Source organism: Psittacula echo (genome assembly GCF_963264785.1).
Source record: "Psittacula echo genome assembly, chromosome: 6".
Taxonomy (NCBI): domain Eukaryota; kingdom Metazoa; phylum Chordata; class Aves; order Psittaciformes; family Psittacidae; genus Psittacula; species Psittacula echo.
This window is the reverse complement of record NC_137743.1, coordinates 50,058,400-50,078,842: the sequence shown is the minus strand read 5'-3', so window position 1 is coordinate 50,078,842 and position 20,443 is coordinate 50,058,400. Positions and strand designations below refer to the sequence as shown.

General features: G+C 38.9%; 1 protein-coding gene across 2 annotated transcripts in view; it reads right to left on the bottom strand.

Moving 5' to 3' along the window:
• Positions 1-20,443, bottom strand: part of ANK3 (ankyrin 3) — a gene marked incomplete at both ends in the record, with an annotated part of 206,550 nt that overhangs the window by 121,008 nt on the left and 65,099 nt on the right. For both annotated transcript variants that reach the window (XM_080621696.1, XM_080621697.1), the window contains 3 exons: positions 10,495-10,593; positions 12,385-12,570; positions 16,927-17,025. In XM_080621696.1, the coding sequence (XP_080477822.1) occupies positions 10,495-10,593; positions 12,385-12,570; positions 16,927-17,025 (384 nt within the window). The remainder of the gene's footprint in view (positions 1-10,494; positions 10,594-12,384; positions 12,571-16,926; positions 17,026-20,443) is intronic.

Below are 20,443 nucleotides of genomic sequence, written 5' to 3'. Positions count from 1 at the left end.
AAGAGAAATCAAGCAAATGACACCCTATATGCTCAGTGAAATACCTGTCCTTCTGGGTGATCACACTCAGCTCCCCTTTCTGGGAAAAGAGCACTGCAACCCTCTGGGAAAAAGGATGCATTTTTCACTGTACTCTACTAACCTATTCAGAGAGTTGATAAAAAGAATTAAGAACAAAGAAAAAGTGTGTTTTAGCCTTTTAAAGCCCTAACAGCTCAGGAAAACACTGTTGGGAAATGAACAGAAAAGCAGAAACTGAATTTTGCCATTTAGCTATTTGAGCTTTTACTGGTAGTAAACGATATGAAGTAATAATTCTGCAGACTGAGAATTCTGACTCCATGCAGATGAAGAGATGCATTATGTGAATACTTGAATAATTGTACACTGAAGTTTAGGGCAAGTAACTGGTCCTTGGTTAATACTGTGTTGTGCCAAAGCTTAAAGAATTATACCTAAATATATTACGCATATGGCCCCTTCCCATTTCTCATCTGACAAATAAGAATGTGAACGGAGAAGTGAATAAATCTCAGACATCATCATTAGTGTTTCTGATGACAAAATGTAAAGCAAGCAATTCAAAATCAAGTTGTTTGTACATGTCACAAGACACTAGAAATAAAAAAATAGAAAATAAAAGACACTAGAAATAAAAATAAAATAGATAAACTAGAAATAAAAAAGACACTAGAAATAAAAAAAAAAAGAAATTAAAAAATATAAAAAAATATCCTTCATAATATGTGCAGCTTGCATGTAGGTTATTAACACTGAAACTGTGGTATCAGCAAACAATATAGCTGCCAAATGTATGGTTCTGAATTCTTCAGTAAATCAACAGCATCTGCTGTCTTTTCAGCCTATTTTTATCTGTTTGATCTTCTATAAATTTCTCCCTTTGTTCTTAAGATAGAATGGTAAATCAGGAAATTTTTGAAGATGTTTCCCTGCAGTAATAAAGCTGAAATGCCTTCAAAAAGTTGCCATTAAAAGATGAGGTTCAGATGTAGAATGTCTGTTGGAATGCTTCTTGCCTTCACTGTTGAAATAACAAACGCTGGATAATGTCTCAGGTAGATCCCTCAACAATGAGATCTGACTTGCCATTCAACTTGAGAATTAACAAATTCTACAGGGAATATGAGACCTAACTTGTGAGACTAGCAACCTAAAACTATGCAATAAATGCTCATAGGATTATGAACCAGCATGTAGCCTTTCCTCTTTCTCTTGGCAGATTTCCTGGGGTATATGACTTTAAGTACTCTGAAGCTTTATATAGCTCAAAGTGTGACAAATTAGATGCATGCAGGTTTGTTTTTTTCTATTCCTCACAACATTGTGGATGGCTGTTTTCCCTTTATCTCTATTCATTGTCTGCTGCAGCCACCACTCTCTCACACAGGGCCCATGCCTTCCTTTGGAGTCTCACACCATCCAAAAATACGATGGGTGAAGAGTGCCCTGCTTTTACATTCAGTGGCTTTGCTATTGCTTGATCAGAGGAAACACTAAGCTCCTTCAGCTGCAGCTCTCTATCTACAGCTTCTCAAGGAAATTGAAAAAACTTTGAGTTATCCTGTCCTAAGCAATACGCCACCTACTTTTCCCATCTGAAATAAGATCAGCTCCCCTTTGACACGAGACATTATCAATCACAGTTCACAACAGTAGTCAGAATTACTCCTTACTATTACAAGTTAGCATGACAAATGCTTAGAAAGTCAAACACAGTACATCTTTTAAGTTTTATCTTAACACATTTATAAGAATTCCCCCTGGTTTCTGGTATGCTGTGCTGCCCAAGGGGATTGCATCTCTCTCCCATCGGACAGTGTGAGTTTACAAGCATAACGATGCTAGTAAGAAGAAAAGTAAATGTTTGCACTTACAGTGAATGGGTTCTGAAGAGTAGCTTTAAAAAATAGCAAACAAAAAAAAGGGGTAAAACTTTACTAGTCATGTGCTGCATTGTTTTAAATGCTGACTGACATTGGTTTAAATGCAGACTGAAGAGGTGGGCCTGTGCAAACCTCAAAGTTCAACAAGGTGAAGTGCAAGGTCCTGCACCTGGGTCAGGACCCAAGCACAAATACAGGTTGAGTGGAGAATGGATTGAGAGCAGCCCTGAGGAGAAGGGATTGGAGATGTTGGTTCATGAGAAGCTCAACATGAGCCGGCAGTGTGCACTCGCAGCCCAAAAAATCAACTGTATGCTGGGCTGCATCAAAAGGAGCGTGACCAGCAGGCCGAAGGAGATAATTCTCCCATTCTACTGGGTTCTCATGAGACCCCACCTGGAGTACTGTGTGCAGTTCTGGTATCCTCAACATAAGAAGGACACAGACTTGTTGGAGCAAGTCCAGACAAGGGCAAGGAAGATGATCAGAGGGCTTGAGCACCTCTCCTATGAAGACAGGCTGAGAAAGTTGGGGTTATTCAGCCTGGAGAAGAGAAGGCTCTGGGGAGACCTTAGAGCAGCTTCCAGTACCTAAAGAGGGACTACAAGAAAGTTGGTGAAGGACTTTGTACAAGGGCATGTAGTACTAGGACGTGGGTGAACAGTTTTAAGCTGAAAGCAGACAGATTTAAATTAAACATTAGGAAGAAATTCTCTACTATGAGGTGGTGAGGCACTGCTACAGGCTGCTGAGAGAAACTCTGGATGCCACATCCCTGGAAATGTTAAAGGCCAGGTTGGATGAGGCCTTGAGCAACCTGGTCCAGTTGAAGGTGTCCCTGCCCGTGGCAGGGGGTTGGAACTAGATGATCTTTCAGGTCCCTTCCAACCCAAACCATTCTATGATTCTATGACTGGCAGATATTTAGATTCGGCAATGAGAAGACTCATTGTCAGCATTATGAGGACTTCATATTTCTCCTTGCTACCAGTGAGAGAACTTATTTCCACCTCTGAGATCTCCTCCCAGGCACCTGATGGATCGTAGTTTTAATCAGAAATAAATCACTTCATTTGACTGAAAACCAAACCAAACCAAAAACCAAACCCAACATTTTTTTTACAGATACTAAATTTTCAGATTCACTTAGAATTTAGTAATACTGCCCTTCTCAGTTCTCAAGTGAAAGCAGATTCTGGGAAGAGCTCAATATTGACAAGGTATGTGTGAATAAAACAGAAGCTGAAAATAGCCAGACTGCTAAAGAATAAATTTCCTATACAGTCTGGAAAATCCCTCTATCATTAGGGGTTTTTAAGGAAAGAGCATAATGTTGGTTGCTGGTTGTCATACACTGGAATTGTCACCAACAACACTGCATGTATATTACCACTATTACCAGTTCCTGGAGGTGTGGGAAGATTATGCTTTGCACATTAAGACTGTCATATGCAACAATGCAGCTACATCAACATGTTATATATAAAAACACTCAGTATTCTCTCCTGTATTTTTCTGCAGTTCAGAATTGGAGCTACAACACAGCAGAGCCCCTGCAAAGTCTTATATAGCAGTTACTCGGATCACCGAGACTTGGATAAGACTTTCAGAACTTAAAAAAATTATAGGTACAAACACACGATCAGGTGCTTTCCAGGAAGCCTTACAACAGTGCATAGTTTTTCATCTTTTTTCTCCTCTACTTAATGTTAGTAAGTCTTATATTGTGCTAATTTGGTTCTTGTGGGCTTATATACTTATCTTTCTTTAGTCCTGAGATGTATAAAATGAATCCTTTAAGAAAAGAAGAAAGAGGATAGCAAGGAGCTGTTATGGCAAACTGCCACTAGGGAAATAAAAAGAGCTTTTTCTTTTATGTTACTGTCACTTACATATTGCCTGCTGGTTTTGATGGGCTAATGGTGTTCTGTTTCTCCACCTCAGGGCCATTATTAATGCATGTTGTCCTCACACCACCCTCTCAAAATTACCAAATCCTTTTTCAACCTTCCAGTAAGCAAACTTTCTGCAGGCAAAGCCCACTCTCAGTGGAACCGAGATCTCCTCTAGAATAGGGAGCGCTGTGTATCAGGAAGGCTGTTCACAGGGTTGGATGGGGTTTTATGGCACAGTGGGTAACTACTTCTTGCTTTGGCAAGAAAGATATGGGCAGAGGTCAACTTCATGTAGAGGATTCCCTTGCTACCTGAAACTTCCGACCTGCTCAAATACAAAGTGGGTGTGGGGGTTACAGAGGTTTCTTTCAGCTGTTGCTCTGGAACCTGCAGAGAACAATTTGCTTCTTCCTTTCTAATCACCTTTCTCCTCAGAGACAGACAGAGCTTCAGAGGCATTTCCTCCCCTGGGCTAGACAGATCTTTCCACTGGTAGATAATCTCAGACAGAAGAATGGTATCTGAAGACTCTGTGAAGCCCCCGAAATAGCTTTTTCCTAACCATAATTCACAGAAAATACAGTTTATTCAAAGCACCTTTCTCATCTTCCTGGTCTTCATAGCAGCCTCGGAGAATCAGTGCTTTGCACATTCTTGTTGCTGAATTAACACAGGGCGGTTTGGACACACAGCTCCATTGCAGCTGGCTGGGAACTGCAGCAGATAAAACTGCCTGCCCTCCCCATGCACTGCTCAGGGATCCCCAAGCAAGGCCTGAATGGGAAAGGACAGGCAATCTGTGGGAGCCTGATTTATAGCAAAAAAAGCTTTCTTGCACAGGATACCATAGGCATAATCAGACTGCTAAGGAAACTTTTCTCATTCCTTGCAGTGACTGTTACTTGCTTTAGCATGTATGTGGATACACCTTTCCAAGTCCTAGATATTAAAGTGCAAGGCAGTCTAGACCGTATTTGAAGGGACCAGTAGAGATAAAGAAGAAATTCTTCTGTGACCTGTCCTTTTTCTCCAGCATCCCACCCACCCTTAGACTGAAGATGACCTGATTCTGGTAAAGAAAGTCAAGCCCATGGCATGAAGCCTCTGCAACAGCATCCAACTCCAGAAGCAGCAGCGAAGATGGGAGCACAGCAGTTTTCACTATATGGTCACTGTATGCCAGCAACACATCTCTTGAACAAAAAATCTGGAACAGGAGAGCCCACTTGGTAGATTTCACTTCTCCATACTAATCACTAGGTTAACAGTTACAGAAGATGGGAAGTAGACAGCAAATTTATTGAAACTGTAGGTAATGGACCAGGTACGGTTTGATTCAAGGGCTAATGAACAATATTTTTATTAAAATAACAATTATTTTTATGTGTTGAAAAAATTGATTAAATAGATTGACTTAAAGGTCTTTGGCCTTCTGTCAGTTTGTTACTAGGATTTATCCACTCCTTTCCAATGTCAGATGCCACTGCCAGCTAAGAGAATGGTACCTGGAATTGCTGGGATCCTTCAAAACCAGATAGTGGCTGCATGCACATGTCACAGTTTGTCTAAGAAAGGAGACTTACTTCACCCTCAGTTACCCTTTATTCTCTTCCTCCACTTCTCTAGTCTATATGTGATTGTCTCCCAGTTAAGTAAAAGGGAAATATGGTGATGCAATGAAGGGATTTCTTTAGCTTTGAGGGGTTTCAGAAAAGCACAGGCACACATATGAAAATGTACTACAGAAAACAAAGATGATGAATAGAATAAAATGCCTGTTACTTCTACAGTGCATATCCTGCCAGTAACTGTGGCAGGTTTGTTGCCAAGTTTGAGCCGAAGAAATCAAACAATTTGGAATGAGTATTTTTCCTTCATTAGAAAATGGCACGCATCCAGCCCAATAGGAGATCTTGTTTCACTTGGACGCAAGTTATGAAGGTTTTGGATCTGCCTCCCTGAAAAGAGGTAGAATCAGGGGCACCACAAGCCGATTTACTGAAATGATCTCCATTCATCCCACATGGCACTTTCTATGTTATGTCATCTTCCCTGCACTTGCAGCAAGGCTAGAGAAGAAAGTACAGACACGTAAGCACTAATGAGATTCAGTAGAAGAGCTGACATGAAATCAGTCACTGGGCTAGAAGAGCACAAACCAAAAGTAGGTATATTTCCAACCCTACCAGCCTCCAAGATCGGCAAGTACACAGGCTGGCAGGCACTGTAACACCTGTAAGAGCTCCTGGACCTATGCCTATTTTTCTTAGATGCAGTGAAAGAAGGGAACAAGTGAATATACGACAGCAGAGAGGCAGGCAGGTGTATACCAGTGGGGGTAAGGGTAGCAGCTGCTACTGCATCTCTCTGGGGACATCATTTACTTGCAGTACAGCACCACTCCTCACCTCCTCCCCACACACCAAAAGCCACTATCAAGCTTATGTCTTTCCCTGCCTTCCTTGTTGGAAGCTCCTTCTTCCCTCAGGCCTCTCAGAAATGCCCTGAAAACACAGCAGCTGAAGAGATCTCCTTCGCCTCGTCTGCCCTCCTTTTTCTTAGGTCTTTTCCCCAGCTCCTCTTTTCACCACACTTGCCCTTGTCCTTAAAGCCCAAAGTTTTGTCTTCATTCTATACATGCATTCACATTTTGTCCACCTTTCCCCATGTTCACTGCACTGACAGTGGGAGCTGGCGATTTATCCTGGCATCTCACAGGTCTGCATGTTGCCCCTTCCACACAAGCATCTTCTGTTACCATAATCTTCTGCTCTTGTTGAAATCTCTCCACAGAACTGATATTTGCCTAAATAGTTTAAACATAAATTGAGACATAAACAAATAGTGCTGATTCATATTCATTTAACAGGAACAAAGGAAAAATGGTTGGTGATTTGCAAAAGCACAAAGTGCATTTGACACCCCCATCCTGCAGTTTGCTCTTTGTACTTCTGAAAGCTACAGTACATACATGTAGTATGTTTTAGTTGGGTTACAGCCCTTCCATATCTTTTCTCTGCTGCTTGTCGTAGATTGTCAACAACTCAAGCAAGGACCGTTTTTCCAGAAGGGAGACAGCACATCCTGAATATCGTTTGCAGAAATTAAAACAAGAGGAAAGGAGGTGGCAGTGGTCCAAGAAGCTGTATCTGTTGGTCATCTTTAGGACCTGTTCTAGTAGTATGGGTAGTATCTCTACCTGTTTTGCATTTTGGGGAATCAAGAATCAAGCAAGAGCTCTCTTACTTGGTGTTGATAATTGTACTTTACACGCAACTTATACTGGTGCTCTGTTTGCCTACAAATTCACTGCTCTACCAGAATCTAATTCATCTTCCTGGGAATCACTTTCATTACCTGCTATCTGATAAGCACTAAAGAACAAAATTCAACCCCATATTACTGTTATGTATGCTACAGTTCCTTCTGTCATTGCTACTTTTTCTATATTTGCAACCACCATACAATAGAGATGTACTGCTCTATAAGAGATGTGCTCCTTGGATGCCCCCACCCAGCTATCACAAGCACAAACAAGCTGCGCAGCGCTCCGAGTCACAGCATCGTCCCACTGCTCTTTCGGGCTGATGCCATTGCATGTGCCCTACCCTGGCTATCTGAGCAGGCTGCCTTTTCTCTCAGGGAGGGAAACCTGGAATTTCCAGATCTTGAGGAAAAGGGAAGGATGGCCTTATTACTTTGGGTGTGGTCTCCATCACTGCCCCCAGTCCAGAACAGAGGTGGCTGCTGAAAACTAAGATTTATTATTTGATTAAAATAAGCAGATGATGCTTAGTGGTACTGGTACTAAATGCTGCTAATTGCTGATGTAATAGCACGGCTAATTCCTAATCTTGGTTCTGAGTGGAAAAGAGTGATGACCCAAAACTGCACTCATCTTCCTTGCTCCTGTGATTAGAGTCTATCGAATACAAATACCAAAGCTTGTGACCATTTGAAATGCCTTAATTTTCTAATCTGGTCAGTTTAAGGACTTGAGAATAAGAGGTCAATGTTATTAGTGAAAGCAAAGCGTGCATATGTAAAGCTTCCCAGAAAACTTTAACCCCTAAATCTATTCTAAGCTTGTGAATTTCATATGAATCTAACCTAGGATCCCTCTCTTGCCAATAACATGAAATAAATTTAGTGATGAATGTGATTTGGAAAACATAATTTCTTGGGGATACATGAGAGTTGATGCTTACCTTTGATACTGAGCTATCAGCTTGAACCAGTATCTGCTACTACTATCCTCACCAGCATTAGTAGGTACTGGATCATAACAGTGTCTTTTAGCTTTGGGAATTTATCCATTAATAAATCACTGACTGATATTATGTTGAATGAATAGTGGCCAGTACCAACACCTTTGATTTGCACTTCCACTTACAGTTTAAAGAAAACATTCTGGGTCTGTCTTTGTTCAAAGTGTCTATACCCGCTCTATCACACCCTGCACCAACTCACCTTAACAATTACAGACAATCTCTAAAAAGGAAATATTCAGTTGTTTTGGGGTTTTGTATTTTGGTTGGGTTTTTTTTGGGGGGAGGGAGTGCTGAACGTGACAAGTCCTATAAGAAAATAAATAAAAAGGAGCTGTTGAATTATCCATGCCACATAATTCCCATAATAATTAAACGCTATCTTGAATACACATTGGGATTTTTTTGCCTTTTCTACTTTAATTGGAAGGTTGCTTCAGAATCTCATTGCCAATATTTAATAGCAATTATTAAACACTTATTAAATAATATTAATTATTAATACTTAATAGTCAATATATAAAATTCTAAACAACATTTATTATTATTTATCATCACTTTATACCTATTTACTTTTCCATTAATATTTGATTTCAGTTTGGATGCCTCTTGCCCCTTTAAATTTTTCTCTTTATTGTCCTAGGGACCATTACCACATCTCCTCCCTGGCTTTGTTTTGGTAAGATTTGGTGAGTCAAATTATTGCACAGACTCAGGTTGGTTTGGTGTGGTTTTCTGTTTTGTTTGGTGTGGTTTTTTGGGTGGGTTTTGTTTGGTACTATGGAATAACCTGAAATCACATTTGCTTTTTTGGGCTTTTTTGTTTTGTTTTTTTTTTTAACCTTATCACACACATAACCCGGTGAACAACTACTAGAGACGTCCTCCCTTTTCTTGGTTGGTAGATTACTGCAGAAACCAACAGGAGAAATATCTTTAGCCAAGTTTGACCTGTTTTCTAGTACAAGTTTCAACACATTTTCACATTCTGTTGCATACTTTCTGTACTGACAACCATTCCTGGCTGCATGTCAGCAGAAATTCCATAGGCATTTTCCTATTCATACAGCCCAAGCCATTACTGAAGAAGCTAAGAAGAAACAATTTTTTTTTAAACTTCCTTATTAAGTTCTATCTCCACCATTTTCCAGTACTAATCTATTTTAAATGTTAGCCCCTTTTCTATTTATCTGTATGCACCTAATTATTCTCTCTGCTTTTCCCCTCTTAAATTTCTGCATACTTCCATAGCACTTACTCAGCTTTCTGCCCATATCGTCTCTATCCTACCACTCTCTAGCTCTCCATCCCAGTTCATTAAATTTTGTGTTACCTCTGAATTTGCTTTTCTTTTGTCTCTGGTTTTATGTCTGGCACAATCTCTTTCCCTGCCCTTCATATTACTGTATCCTCGTTCATATACATTTCTTTATTTTCTTGCTCTTTCAACAGTATATAACTTCCCTCTGTCATTTTCTGTCCTTTACACTTCTGCTTACATTTTGTTGTTCCACATCCTTCCAACCCTGACCACACTCCTTCACTCCCATACTCTCCATCGTCTTCCAACAGACCCGACCCGTGACAGCAGATACAGTCAAACTGTCTCAGGCTTTGAGATGAAGCCGTGCTGGCACCAGCCTTATCCTTCCTGCCTGTGGAAGGATGGACCCACTTCCCAAACAGAACAATGCAGCTAAAGCCACCCATCAGCTGCTCCCCACCCAGGCCAGAGTGAACCAAGGAGGCACCAGGAAAGACCATAACATTTCCCTCCTGGCTCCCAATACTTCTTCATACATCTGAGGAACTACCCTGTCCCTCTGTGGCCTGTGTCGTGACTTCTGTGCACCGCTTATAGGGTCAGAAGTGTTAGTTCTCCCACTCTTGCATGGCTTCTGCCATACAGCTCCCATTATCAGCTCCTCTCTATTTCTATACCTCATTTCCTTTTTTACCCCTCCAGTTTCTCAGAGCTCCTTTCAATGATACATGGAATTAATGCATATTAATACATATTATCTGACTCTCATATATACACAGAAGGTATAGCTGCTTTATTCACCAGTACACCTGCACTTTATGTTCATTGGAAACGACCACATATCGAGGACAATTTGTCAGGGACAGCACTCCTGCCATATGTTAAAGCTACAGGTGGAAGCCTTTATATCACTGAATCCCAGCCTAGCTTTTGCAACACTGGAACTATGAAAGGAACAGAAGTTTTCCAAGGTGAGGACTAGAGCTCAGGTTCAGTTCAGCAGCCCAGGGAAACTCCCTCTGCACCATATGATAGCGGAACAAGATCAGTCAGGCCAGGCTCCTTGGCCGGCAAGAGCAACGTACCTTTCCACACCTTCGTGGAAAAAAGTGTTTCAGAGTGATAATTAAGCAAGCTAAACATAACTAAGATTTCACACTTACCCTTGCAGTAAAGTCCACAGCAGCACCCCGATTCAACAGCAATGTAGCTACGTTGATGTTTCCATAGTGAGCGGCTATGTGGAGAGGAGTGAACCCACTCTGGAAAAACAAAAGAAAACCAATAGATACTGTGTTTTTTATATCTCATTTCTACTCCAAAATTTGTACCACATCACTGACAAAAGCTAGTAATAGGAGTATGCTGCAAGTCACCATTCCAATTATGTACTAGTTTTCACTCACTGACATTTATTTATAAAGAGTCTAAATAAAATCATATTGCTATGCAGGAGGGAAAAAAATTAACATAATTATTCTAGAAGACCAGAAATAGGATAAAACTTTCAGTTATTCCAGAAAAACAACAACAAAACATTTGAGTATTAAAGCAATGATCTGTCTTCTATAAGAAATTAATTTCTAACTAGAAATATCTAGCTGTTACTGGTATTATGTCAGTCTTGCAAGTTAAATCTCTTAGAGATTCTTTGCAGAAGTTCAGATACAAATCATTTAATGACACTTGCTAACAGTTTTTTAATAAATTCAAAGTAGATGCAACGGAAAACAACATCAAAGACAACTTTAATTATTAATATGGACTTTTTTTTCCAAGGGTTAGTACCATGAAGATCAGTCTCCCACTGTGGGCAATCACACTGGGTTATGCTCAGATGCCACAAGTTACCACCCTAATTAGAAGATGCCTTACTGATAAAATTACTTCAGCAACTTATTTTCATATATAAGTAGTTTCACTTCCGTTTAAAAAAATGCTAAAACATGCAGCAATTCCATCAGTCCTGCAAAATATGAAACCTTATGGGAACTAGATGCATTTCTAAATTGTTAGCAAGCCATGCTAGCTGCCACTGCCTTGCTTTGGGAGTTTTGCAGGTATAAAATCACTCTCAGATCATTCTATTTGCTGACACCATCAAGGTAAGTGTCATGCACAAGCCTATAATCAGACCTGGATGCACAACAGGACAGGGTTGTCTGCAGCTCTTAACACATCTGATAAATATATGCTTCATAAGAAACCCTGAAAACTCCATCTTACACAATACCGCTTTTTTACAATGGCAGTTAGTTCTCAAGAGTGCTTACTCTTACTTTTAAACCCTAGTTTCAGCTGCAGAAAGCCCTGGTGTCTAAACTACAGTCTTCTCTAGCACATGCTAATTCATTTCATCTAAAGCAGGTATCTATCCTATAGAAGGCGATGCAAAAAGGAGGAGGAAGAAATGATGCAGCAGCACTAAGTCATGGAGGAGTGATGATGCATATATATATTTATATATACCTCTGTTGTTCTATTCACCATCATCTAGGTTAACACATTTGGAAGCAAAGAGGGGGAAAAAATGAACGGTTAGTTCACCACTGGTGATATGGATGCAAAAAGCTTCATGATTGCTATGTGGCATGGCAGCTCAGATGACAGCACAATCTGCACACAAAGGAAGCTTGACTGAATGGAAGCTCAATGATTGAGTATTTTGAATGTTAATTGTTACATGTTTACCGAAGTTCTTAAAGTAGCAACTGCACAAATAACTAATCAAATAACTGTACAATACGTATAGCACACCACATGCTAGTGTCTTCATTTCAGTAGTTATCATTCTCAAGATAATAATTATGATAATATTTCGCTTACTATTTTCCACCTGCAAAGTTTCTACAGGAGAAATTAACCCCAATTTAAACAAAAGGGAAGGAAGGGCAAAGGAAGCAAATGAAATGTTATTCTCAATCACACATTAGAAGAGAAAGTCACAAGTAACTCTGCAGCAAAATACTTCATACTAAGGGAGATCTTCACTGAATGCAATACATGTGGTCAGCACTTAATAACATCAAACCTTTTTTGTTTTTACAACTGACCTTTGACTCCACATCAGCATTGTGGTCGTTCTGCAGGAGCAGAGCTGCTGCCTTCGTATCGTCCTTGCGAGCAGCGATGTGAAGGGCAGGAAGACGAACTTTTCCCTTTGTATCATTTTCAAGCAGCAGTGAAACCACCTGGTCATGACCTTGCTGCAAAGCTACTGCCAAAGGCGTGAAACCATCCTGCAACAAACAATGGAGACTCTCAACACATGTTCCAAGCTTTCCAGGGAGTAGAAAGGGGAAGGGTAAAGATCTCAGCATTTGTAAAAGTACTCGCTCAAATTCAACTGTGAAGTGAAAATTGCACAAATTAAAAGTACCCTGCAATGACACTGAAATTGAGGTAAAGTGTTGGTGAATATTCTGGTTTTGATCCCAAATGCTCAAAACACCCTTTTGTCACTCCAGATTTAAACATAAAATTATAAAACAAAACCAAATGAAAATGACTGGGACTTGAGAAAAAGTGTGAAATTACTCATGAACTGTTACCTAAATAAGCATGTGTACAGTAAGGTGTATAATTATACAAAAATGGATAAAAGCTGAAATATTTAAATTACAATTGTTAATGATATCTCCATAATAAATTATTATCCATTTTCCCCACAGCTACAGGTTATAATCTATGGGTTTTAAGGAAAAAAAAACCAAACCAACACTTCAGCTCTGTCCGCTGATATATTTTATATGTGGCTTTAAAATCTAATAATAGTTGAATATGAATACCATATTCCCCCAATATATCAATTATTTTACTATAACTCCCTTTTATGAAAATTTATATATATGTGACAGAAAATCCTCTTAAAAGTAGAAATTATTTCCTTTCAGACTAGCAGATAGCCAAAGTAGTGCAGAAGAAAAAACCTGAAAAATAGATTTTTGTTCAGCATATTTTTGAGTGGATTCCTCAAATACATGAAAAGTACAATCTGAGATTTTTTTATAATTTTATTTTTATGGATTTTTAGAAAACCAAAGAGTGAAAGAGTTGTCATTTAGATTCTGCTCCTTCCCAAACATTTAAGTGGCATTCCAATTCAGGACGACATTTAGCTTTGCCCAAGAAAATACCCATGAATCAATCATTCAGAAAGTCACAAATGCAAATTGCTCTAATTGGGATATTTATTTACTATATTCGACTCTTGATCAACACATCCAAAGCTTATATTACTAAACTTCATTGCAGTTCAGTGGTAAACACCTTTTTTGAGTTTTCAACTACTGCTGTCACGGTGAAACTGTATCAGTGTGAAATAAAAGTGCAGCAATGACACAGAAGAATGCAGGTCCTCACCCTATGTCAAAATTGCAGAGTTCAAGTGTTAACTTTTTGACTTTCAGAACTTCATAGAATCACAGAATAGTTAGGGTTGGAAAGGACCTTAAGATCATCTAGTTTCAACCCCCTGCCATGAACAGGGACACCTCACACTAAGCTATGTCACCCAATCCTCTGTCCAGCCTGGCCTTGAACACCGCCAGGGATGGAGCATTCTCAACTTCCTTGGGCAACCCATTCCAGTGCCTCACCACCCTCTCAGTAAAGAATTTCTTCCTTAGATCCAATCTAAACTTCCCCTGTTTAAGTTTGAACCCGTTACCCCTTGTCCTATCACTACAGTCCCTAACGAAGAGTCCATCCCCAGCATTCCTATAGCCCCCCTTCAGATACTGGAAGGCTGCTATGAGGTCTCCACGCAGCCTTCTCTTCTCCAGGCTGAACAGCCCCAACTTTCTCAGCCTGAAAATACCTGAAAATAACTTAACAGGATATTTTCAATAAGGAATCTCTCTCTGTGAAAAGAAAGAGCACTCAATTTAGGAGGAGAAACAGGAGTTCTGAGGGTTTTTTCCAAACCTTTGGAGGGGAAAAAATAAAAAAAAATAATAAAATCACTGAAATTTCTTGGATCCTAAAAAGCTTTTTTATTTATTTATTTTTTCCCCCTGATTTTTTTAAAACTCATTTAACCACAACCTTCTCCTTTGATTCAGGCTCCCCACCATTCAGTAGCAGGACAGGGCTCTGGGCTATGAGGTCCCCAAGGGGTGAGTGTTCCCTGGGGTGAAACAACCACGTAGCCTCAGACTGCAGGCAGAGAGTGACATGAAGTGTGAAAAATGCTGTATGGCTCTAAAGGCCAATATAATCCATGAGCACCCCCACAATAGGGCTCTGGTAATATAGCTACGCTGTACCTGCAGAAACGGAGGCTTCTCCCCGGAAAAACGCAGAGTGCAACAGCTTGCACCGCAGTGACCCGAGATGTTAGCTTCCGGGTCTATTTATACAGCAGACAGCAGTAGCTGTCACAAGGAAAGATTCATTTAGTTCACAAAAAGAGATCACAAAGAAAAGTGATTTAGCTATCTGCAATGCCTGTTCTCATTGGTCTTTCTCATCTGCTAAAAATGCTGCTAAAAATAATGTACATATATATATAAAAAAAAAAATCCTAGGAATGCATTTTTTCCTTTTCTTTATGGAAAAGGGAGTGGACAAATGGTGAAACGAGCACTTCATTTCAGTTCCAGACAGCTGCCATCCACTATACCTCCAGTTTCCTGACTCTGATGAGAGCTGCCCATCATTTCAGTGTGTGCAGAGATTACTGTACCAAGGCCAAGCAAACTGCAACAAAGGATATTAACACCAACAAGAATGCATTTTCACCACATGCTCTCTGGAGATGCCAAGTCACAAAAAGCAATTGCAAGCAAGTACCTTGATGTCAGTACTAGAATTAGCAACTGCACTTCAAAACATAAGGCAAAGCCTACGCCAGGAAAAAAAAAACAAAACAAAACAAACAAAACCACAACAAAACAAACCCTCCACAAACTAAAAACAGTGTAAAGAAAATAGCTGATTCTATTTTATTTAGATTGAACACCTTCATTAGAGTTTAATTTATAATGAATGTTTAGCTAAGTGGCACTTTTTTAATAACAAAGGTTTTTGCACTTATAAAGATAAATCAGATCTATATGAAAACTTGGACCAAGAAAAAATAAAAAAGCACCCATAACCAACTATCACAAACTAGTAAGGCAATAAAGGCAACATTGTTTTGTAGTCTGGTATCTTCAAAGGAATTCTCCATGGATAAAATTAGATTAAACCTTATCATCAAGCTGAGTTGGAGAAAAGCTCAATCTACAGTGACATCCAAGGCTCAGGGAAAAAAAGAATAAAAAAACCCAAAACAAACAAACAAAAGAAGCAAGTACCCATGCATTTTTTTTTTATTTTTCCTTTGGGTATTTTTCATTTTTTCTTTTTTTCTCAGAAAAATCATACAGTGGCACATATATTTTCAGAAGTGTGAATCTATCACACATATGTGGGGGGCCCATGACTTTACTGTTTCCAGTTTTTTACAAAGAAATGGAAGTGTTGGGAAAGCTACAACTTTGAATTCATTTTCCGTATTTAAAATATTTAATTTTTATATTTCTTGGCTTTCACATTTTTAAGCATTTCCAGAAAGTAATTTCTGATGCACACTTCCAGTTATAACTAAGTTTTAGTGATTTCTGAAAACATAATTTTGATCAGTGATTAATTTTTTACAGTGCTGACTTCAGAAGAAAAAGATTACACACATACACCATTATACAGGGATGCCATGAGGTACAGTGATGCAATAAACAAATTTTGCTGCTTTTTTTTTTTTTTTTTTTTTTTTGCAAAAGGTAGAATTTTTTCAAATAAGCATCATTTCCTTCTTGGCAACAGTTCAAACAGAACAATACAATTTAATAGGTATTAGAGAGAGCACATAATGAAATATCTTTTTTTTGGTAGCAAGATCTTGCAATTGAGGCAACTGAAAATTCATCAGACTGAAAACCTATCTCAATGGAGTACATTTACAACTATTAATATTTTTGCTATTTTTTTTTCCTTCCAGGTTGCCTTTTTTGAGTTAGAATTACTTTAAAAACAAGAAATAAAAAGTGCTCTTCTAGAAAGTTCAGGGAACTTTCATCTTTCTGTCAGCTTGAAATTATCAGTGCAGGACCAGATGGAATAAAAAAGTGCGACAGAGAAGATATCAACACGCCAGTAAAAGCAGTTCAGAAAATGCTTCAAGAAGTAAGTAGCCCTGGGTTTTCCCTGGTATCCCACAGCTGGATTCAAAGTGTAGGTACGCAATTGTTCTTGCTTTATCGTTGCCCTCCACATTATTCACTGTTTTTAATGAAAGCTCAGAGAATATTTATATTATGCGCACAGCTTCCCTGTGAGAGCACTTTAATCTGAAAGATTACTAGTTATGACTAAGAACACATCTATTTTTAGAACTGTTTCTAGTTTAAGTTATTTTTTATTTTAGAAATTGAAAGAGGTGGTTTACATTGCTGAAAAGACAGTAACTTAATACTAATTAGAACACTTCATAGAGAGAACTTTTTATTGTTCTTTAATTTTGTATTTAAAAGACTAGTTTGATATAAGGTGGAAAGAATCAATGCTGAAGCACATTTTACTTTAGTCATAAAGTGTGAAATTCAAACTTTTACCTCTGTGGCAAGGCTTTGACTGGCACCATTGTCAAGAAGAAACTTAACAACCTCCAGGTGGTTTTCTTGGGCTGCCATATACAGTGGAGTGAAACCATTCTGAAATAAGAAAACAAGAGTGTAAACACTCCACAAACATTTCATAGACCTGCTAACCCCAGATAGATTAGGAGGAAACCAAATAAACTGTGCGCTCACATGCTAGATAAGGGTGTGATCTCTCCTGATTTAAGTGAAGATAGGAGAAGGGTAATGTTATTTAAAAGGACACAGTGGAATTTTTCAACTGACCAGACACAATTCCCACAGCTAAGCAAGAATATTTCCATTTATATCTGTTAAAAACCCATTTGGACAGACTATTTGGTAGAGATGAGTTATGATTCCCAATAAATGCAGCCACAGCAATGGAAATGCAAAATCGGACAGGAAAATACAAGTCTGTAGCAAAAGCAAGGGCAATGGCTCTTCAAAATACTTTCCATCTTTTTTCCTTTTCTTTCTGTTAGCTTTGACTTCTCTTTCACTTGTGCCAATACTTATGCCTTTTGTCTCCCCAAAGAGCTGCCTTCTGAGCATATCCTGCTTGTGGTCACTGAACTACTTCATATTTCAGGCACCAGCAGAACTCAGTAGTCTGAGATGGAGGCTTATCAGTGTTTCTGACCACATTAGAGCACTTCTCAGATTATGCTTAAGTGAGTGATTTCAATCAATGCAATACAAGTATTAGAGTCTGCAGAGCTTAACTCATTCTTTGGCAAGTGCTTTCCTCTTACAGTCAATGCTTTTGTCTTTGCCTTAACTGTATACAGGTCACAGCCTTTCAGGAATTGAACTGTTGGGGGCTAACATTAAAGCAATGTATTTTTCCATATTGTTCTAAGCATTTCTGAAATTCACAGCTTTAATGTCACTCACAAGCCCAAAATAGAAAAATGAAGTAATGAAACCTGTCCTGGGATCAAGATACCTCTAAAGGAATTTACAGAAGTTGCTGATTTGCACTTGAGATTGCTTGGCTTTCATATAGCACTGCATGTACCTCAGTCCAACAGAATTGTGAACTAGTGATAAATACATTTTACAGTAAGAACTTAAAACATCCATGTACTATTGACTAAGCAGTTTGGTACTGTTGAAGAAACCAAAGCAGCATCAGCAATAAAAGCAACAATCCCTTTCTCCTCTGATCTACCATGATATATGTTTTACCCTTCATACTCCAGCATCACTGTCAGATATCCCACTTCTGGATTTTGCCTGATCCCTTTCCTTGTGGTACCACATGAACGATGAAGCCATTATACATTTGACCAGGAGGCCACTGAGGTTTCAGTGGGCCCTGTCTTTCTTAGTATCTTCTAGATCTCATGCCATTAGCATTTCTGTGAACTTCAGACTTCTTTAAAGTAAACTTCACTTAAAGTCAGTTGCAATGGAGGACGAGGTTGAAAGGAAATACACAATAAAATAGGAGGTAAGGGGTAGTTAAAATTAATGGGGAAAACAGGAGAAAGATTTCATCTGGCCTAAATAACAGGTAAGTTCATGAAACACTTCCATATAACTGGGTTTTGCTAAGAATATCAGCACTGTTATGTCTGCAACGTGGCCAGTGCTCAGATTTCGGCAGGGTGGAAGTCACAGGGGGAGCAGCTCAGCAATTCAGCTACAGCAGTTAAAAGGACACTGACCTAGATTTTGCAGGAAACCAATAGAGCCAGAAATGAGCTGAGAAGAGTTTGGCCATGTATTTGCATCAAAGAAAAAACATCAACGTTCTGGGCTCTGGAGAGATGAAGGAAAACCATAGCCTAAGACCTGTAGCAGTTAATTTTGGCTGAGTTATAGTAGCTGCAGTGAAAACAGCTGAGAGACATCTCACTGTCACAGTCATGTGGCAGAGTTGCAGGGCACACGTTCACTGAGGCCGAGTGTGCAGGCTTCACTGGCAGCAAAGACAAACAGGAGGTCAGAAAAACAGACAGTTGGAGAGAAAATGGTGTGAACTGTTTGTCTGATCCAAGAAGAACTTTACCATCAACAAGACACTGAGCAGCTGTTGAAGCCACATGTTTACAAGGCCTGCACAGGCTGCAAGGTCTGTTGGTGTTCCAGTATTTTGATGATTTGGTCTCTATTCAGGAAAGCATCCCTACAAGCATAAAGCAGGCTTTGAAGTTCTACTGGAACCAAAGCCTAAAGTTAGCAATGTGTTAATGCACTCTCCGCAACCAAGATCTAACTGTTTAGTTACTGTACAGTCAAAAGTCTGCTTAATGAAAAACAAAAAGAATCCAGAAAACACCTGATAAGTTACCTAATATGTCACGTTACAGGTTGCTATTTTAGTGAACAGCAGTCCAGCATTTTTATCTAACATTTCATAGCACACTCAGTTATCTATTTACTAACTCAGCTGGAAACAAAGATTATTTTTCTTTTGGTTTCAAACATTTGCATTTAGAAATGAAGCAAGAAATTCTATCTAATAATTAGTTTCAGGAAAAAATTAATAGGCAAAAATTCTCAGAGCAAGCATTATTAGCATTTGGAGACAGAAGAGAACTTTTTCTCCTATGTTAAATTACCATATGGTTTTCAACATCTTTTCTCCCCATACTTTTTTCTTTGCTCTTTAAAAAGGGGCTAAAACTAACAGAGAGACACAAGCCTAAGGAAAGCATGTCTCTCATATTAATAAATAGCCCTTAGAGGAGGTACAAAATTCAGACTTAACAAAAATTAACTTTTTTTTTTTTTTTAAAAAGACAGGAATTTTGGGTAAAGAAGGCCTCACATCCCTAAAACTGGCACCATCAGCAGTGTAGAGCTGTTACCTTCAATGGAAGAGGAGATAAAATCAAACTCGTAGAAAACAGTGCAAACATAAAAAATAAGAACAAAACTAAAATAACTTTGGCTAGTCTCTTTGTGGGCACATAAAATTCATCTGAACTTTACGCTAAGCTTTAGGAAGGCTCAAGTGATGTTCAGTACCACAGACAAAGCTGATCAAGGGCCAGTTTGACAACAGGGAGTTCCAGGGACCTCCCAGAAAGACTAGTCCCTACTTGGGTATCTCACTGCCAGGTACTGGTATGGAATGGCGAATATACATGTCTCTCAAGCAAAGATGTCAAAGGCTTCCTTAAAGGAGGAATAAAATTACAATCTTTAAATCTCATATATTAGCAAAATAATGGTAACATGTCAAAACCTTGGGGTGTATGGACACTGCAGTTTTATAAGATGTTTACAGTCTCTGATTATTTTCAGTTTCAGGGCTCAAAACACAAGTTCTCAAACACAAGCAGAAAAGATCCTTTCAAAGCCATCTTCATTTCTTGAACAGAAAACCATTGAAATTATTTCTGCTTTGTTTTACTTCTCAACAGTCACAGAAAATTTTACTGAAAACTGTTTTTTGTTGTTTTCTGGAACCAAATGTTATTCTATCTAACTAGTATAAAAAAGTAAGAAAGGAGAACTGAGCCACAGGTGAAGAAAACAT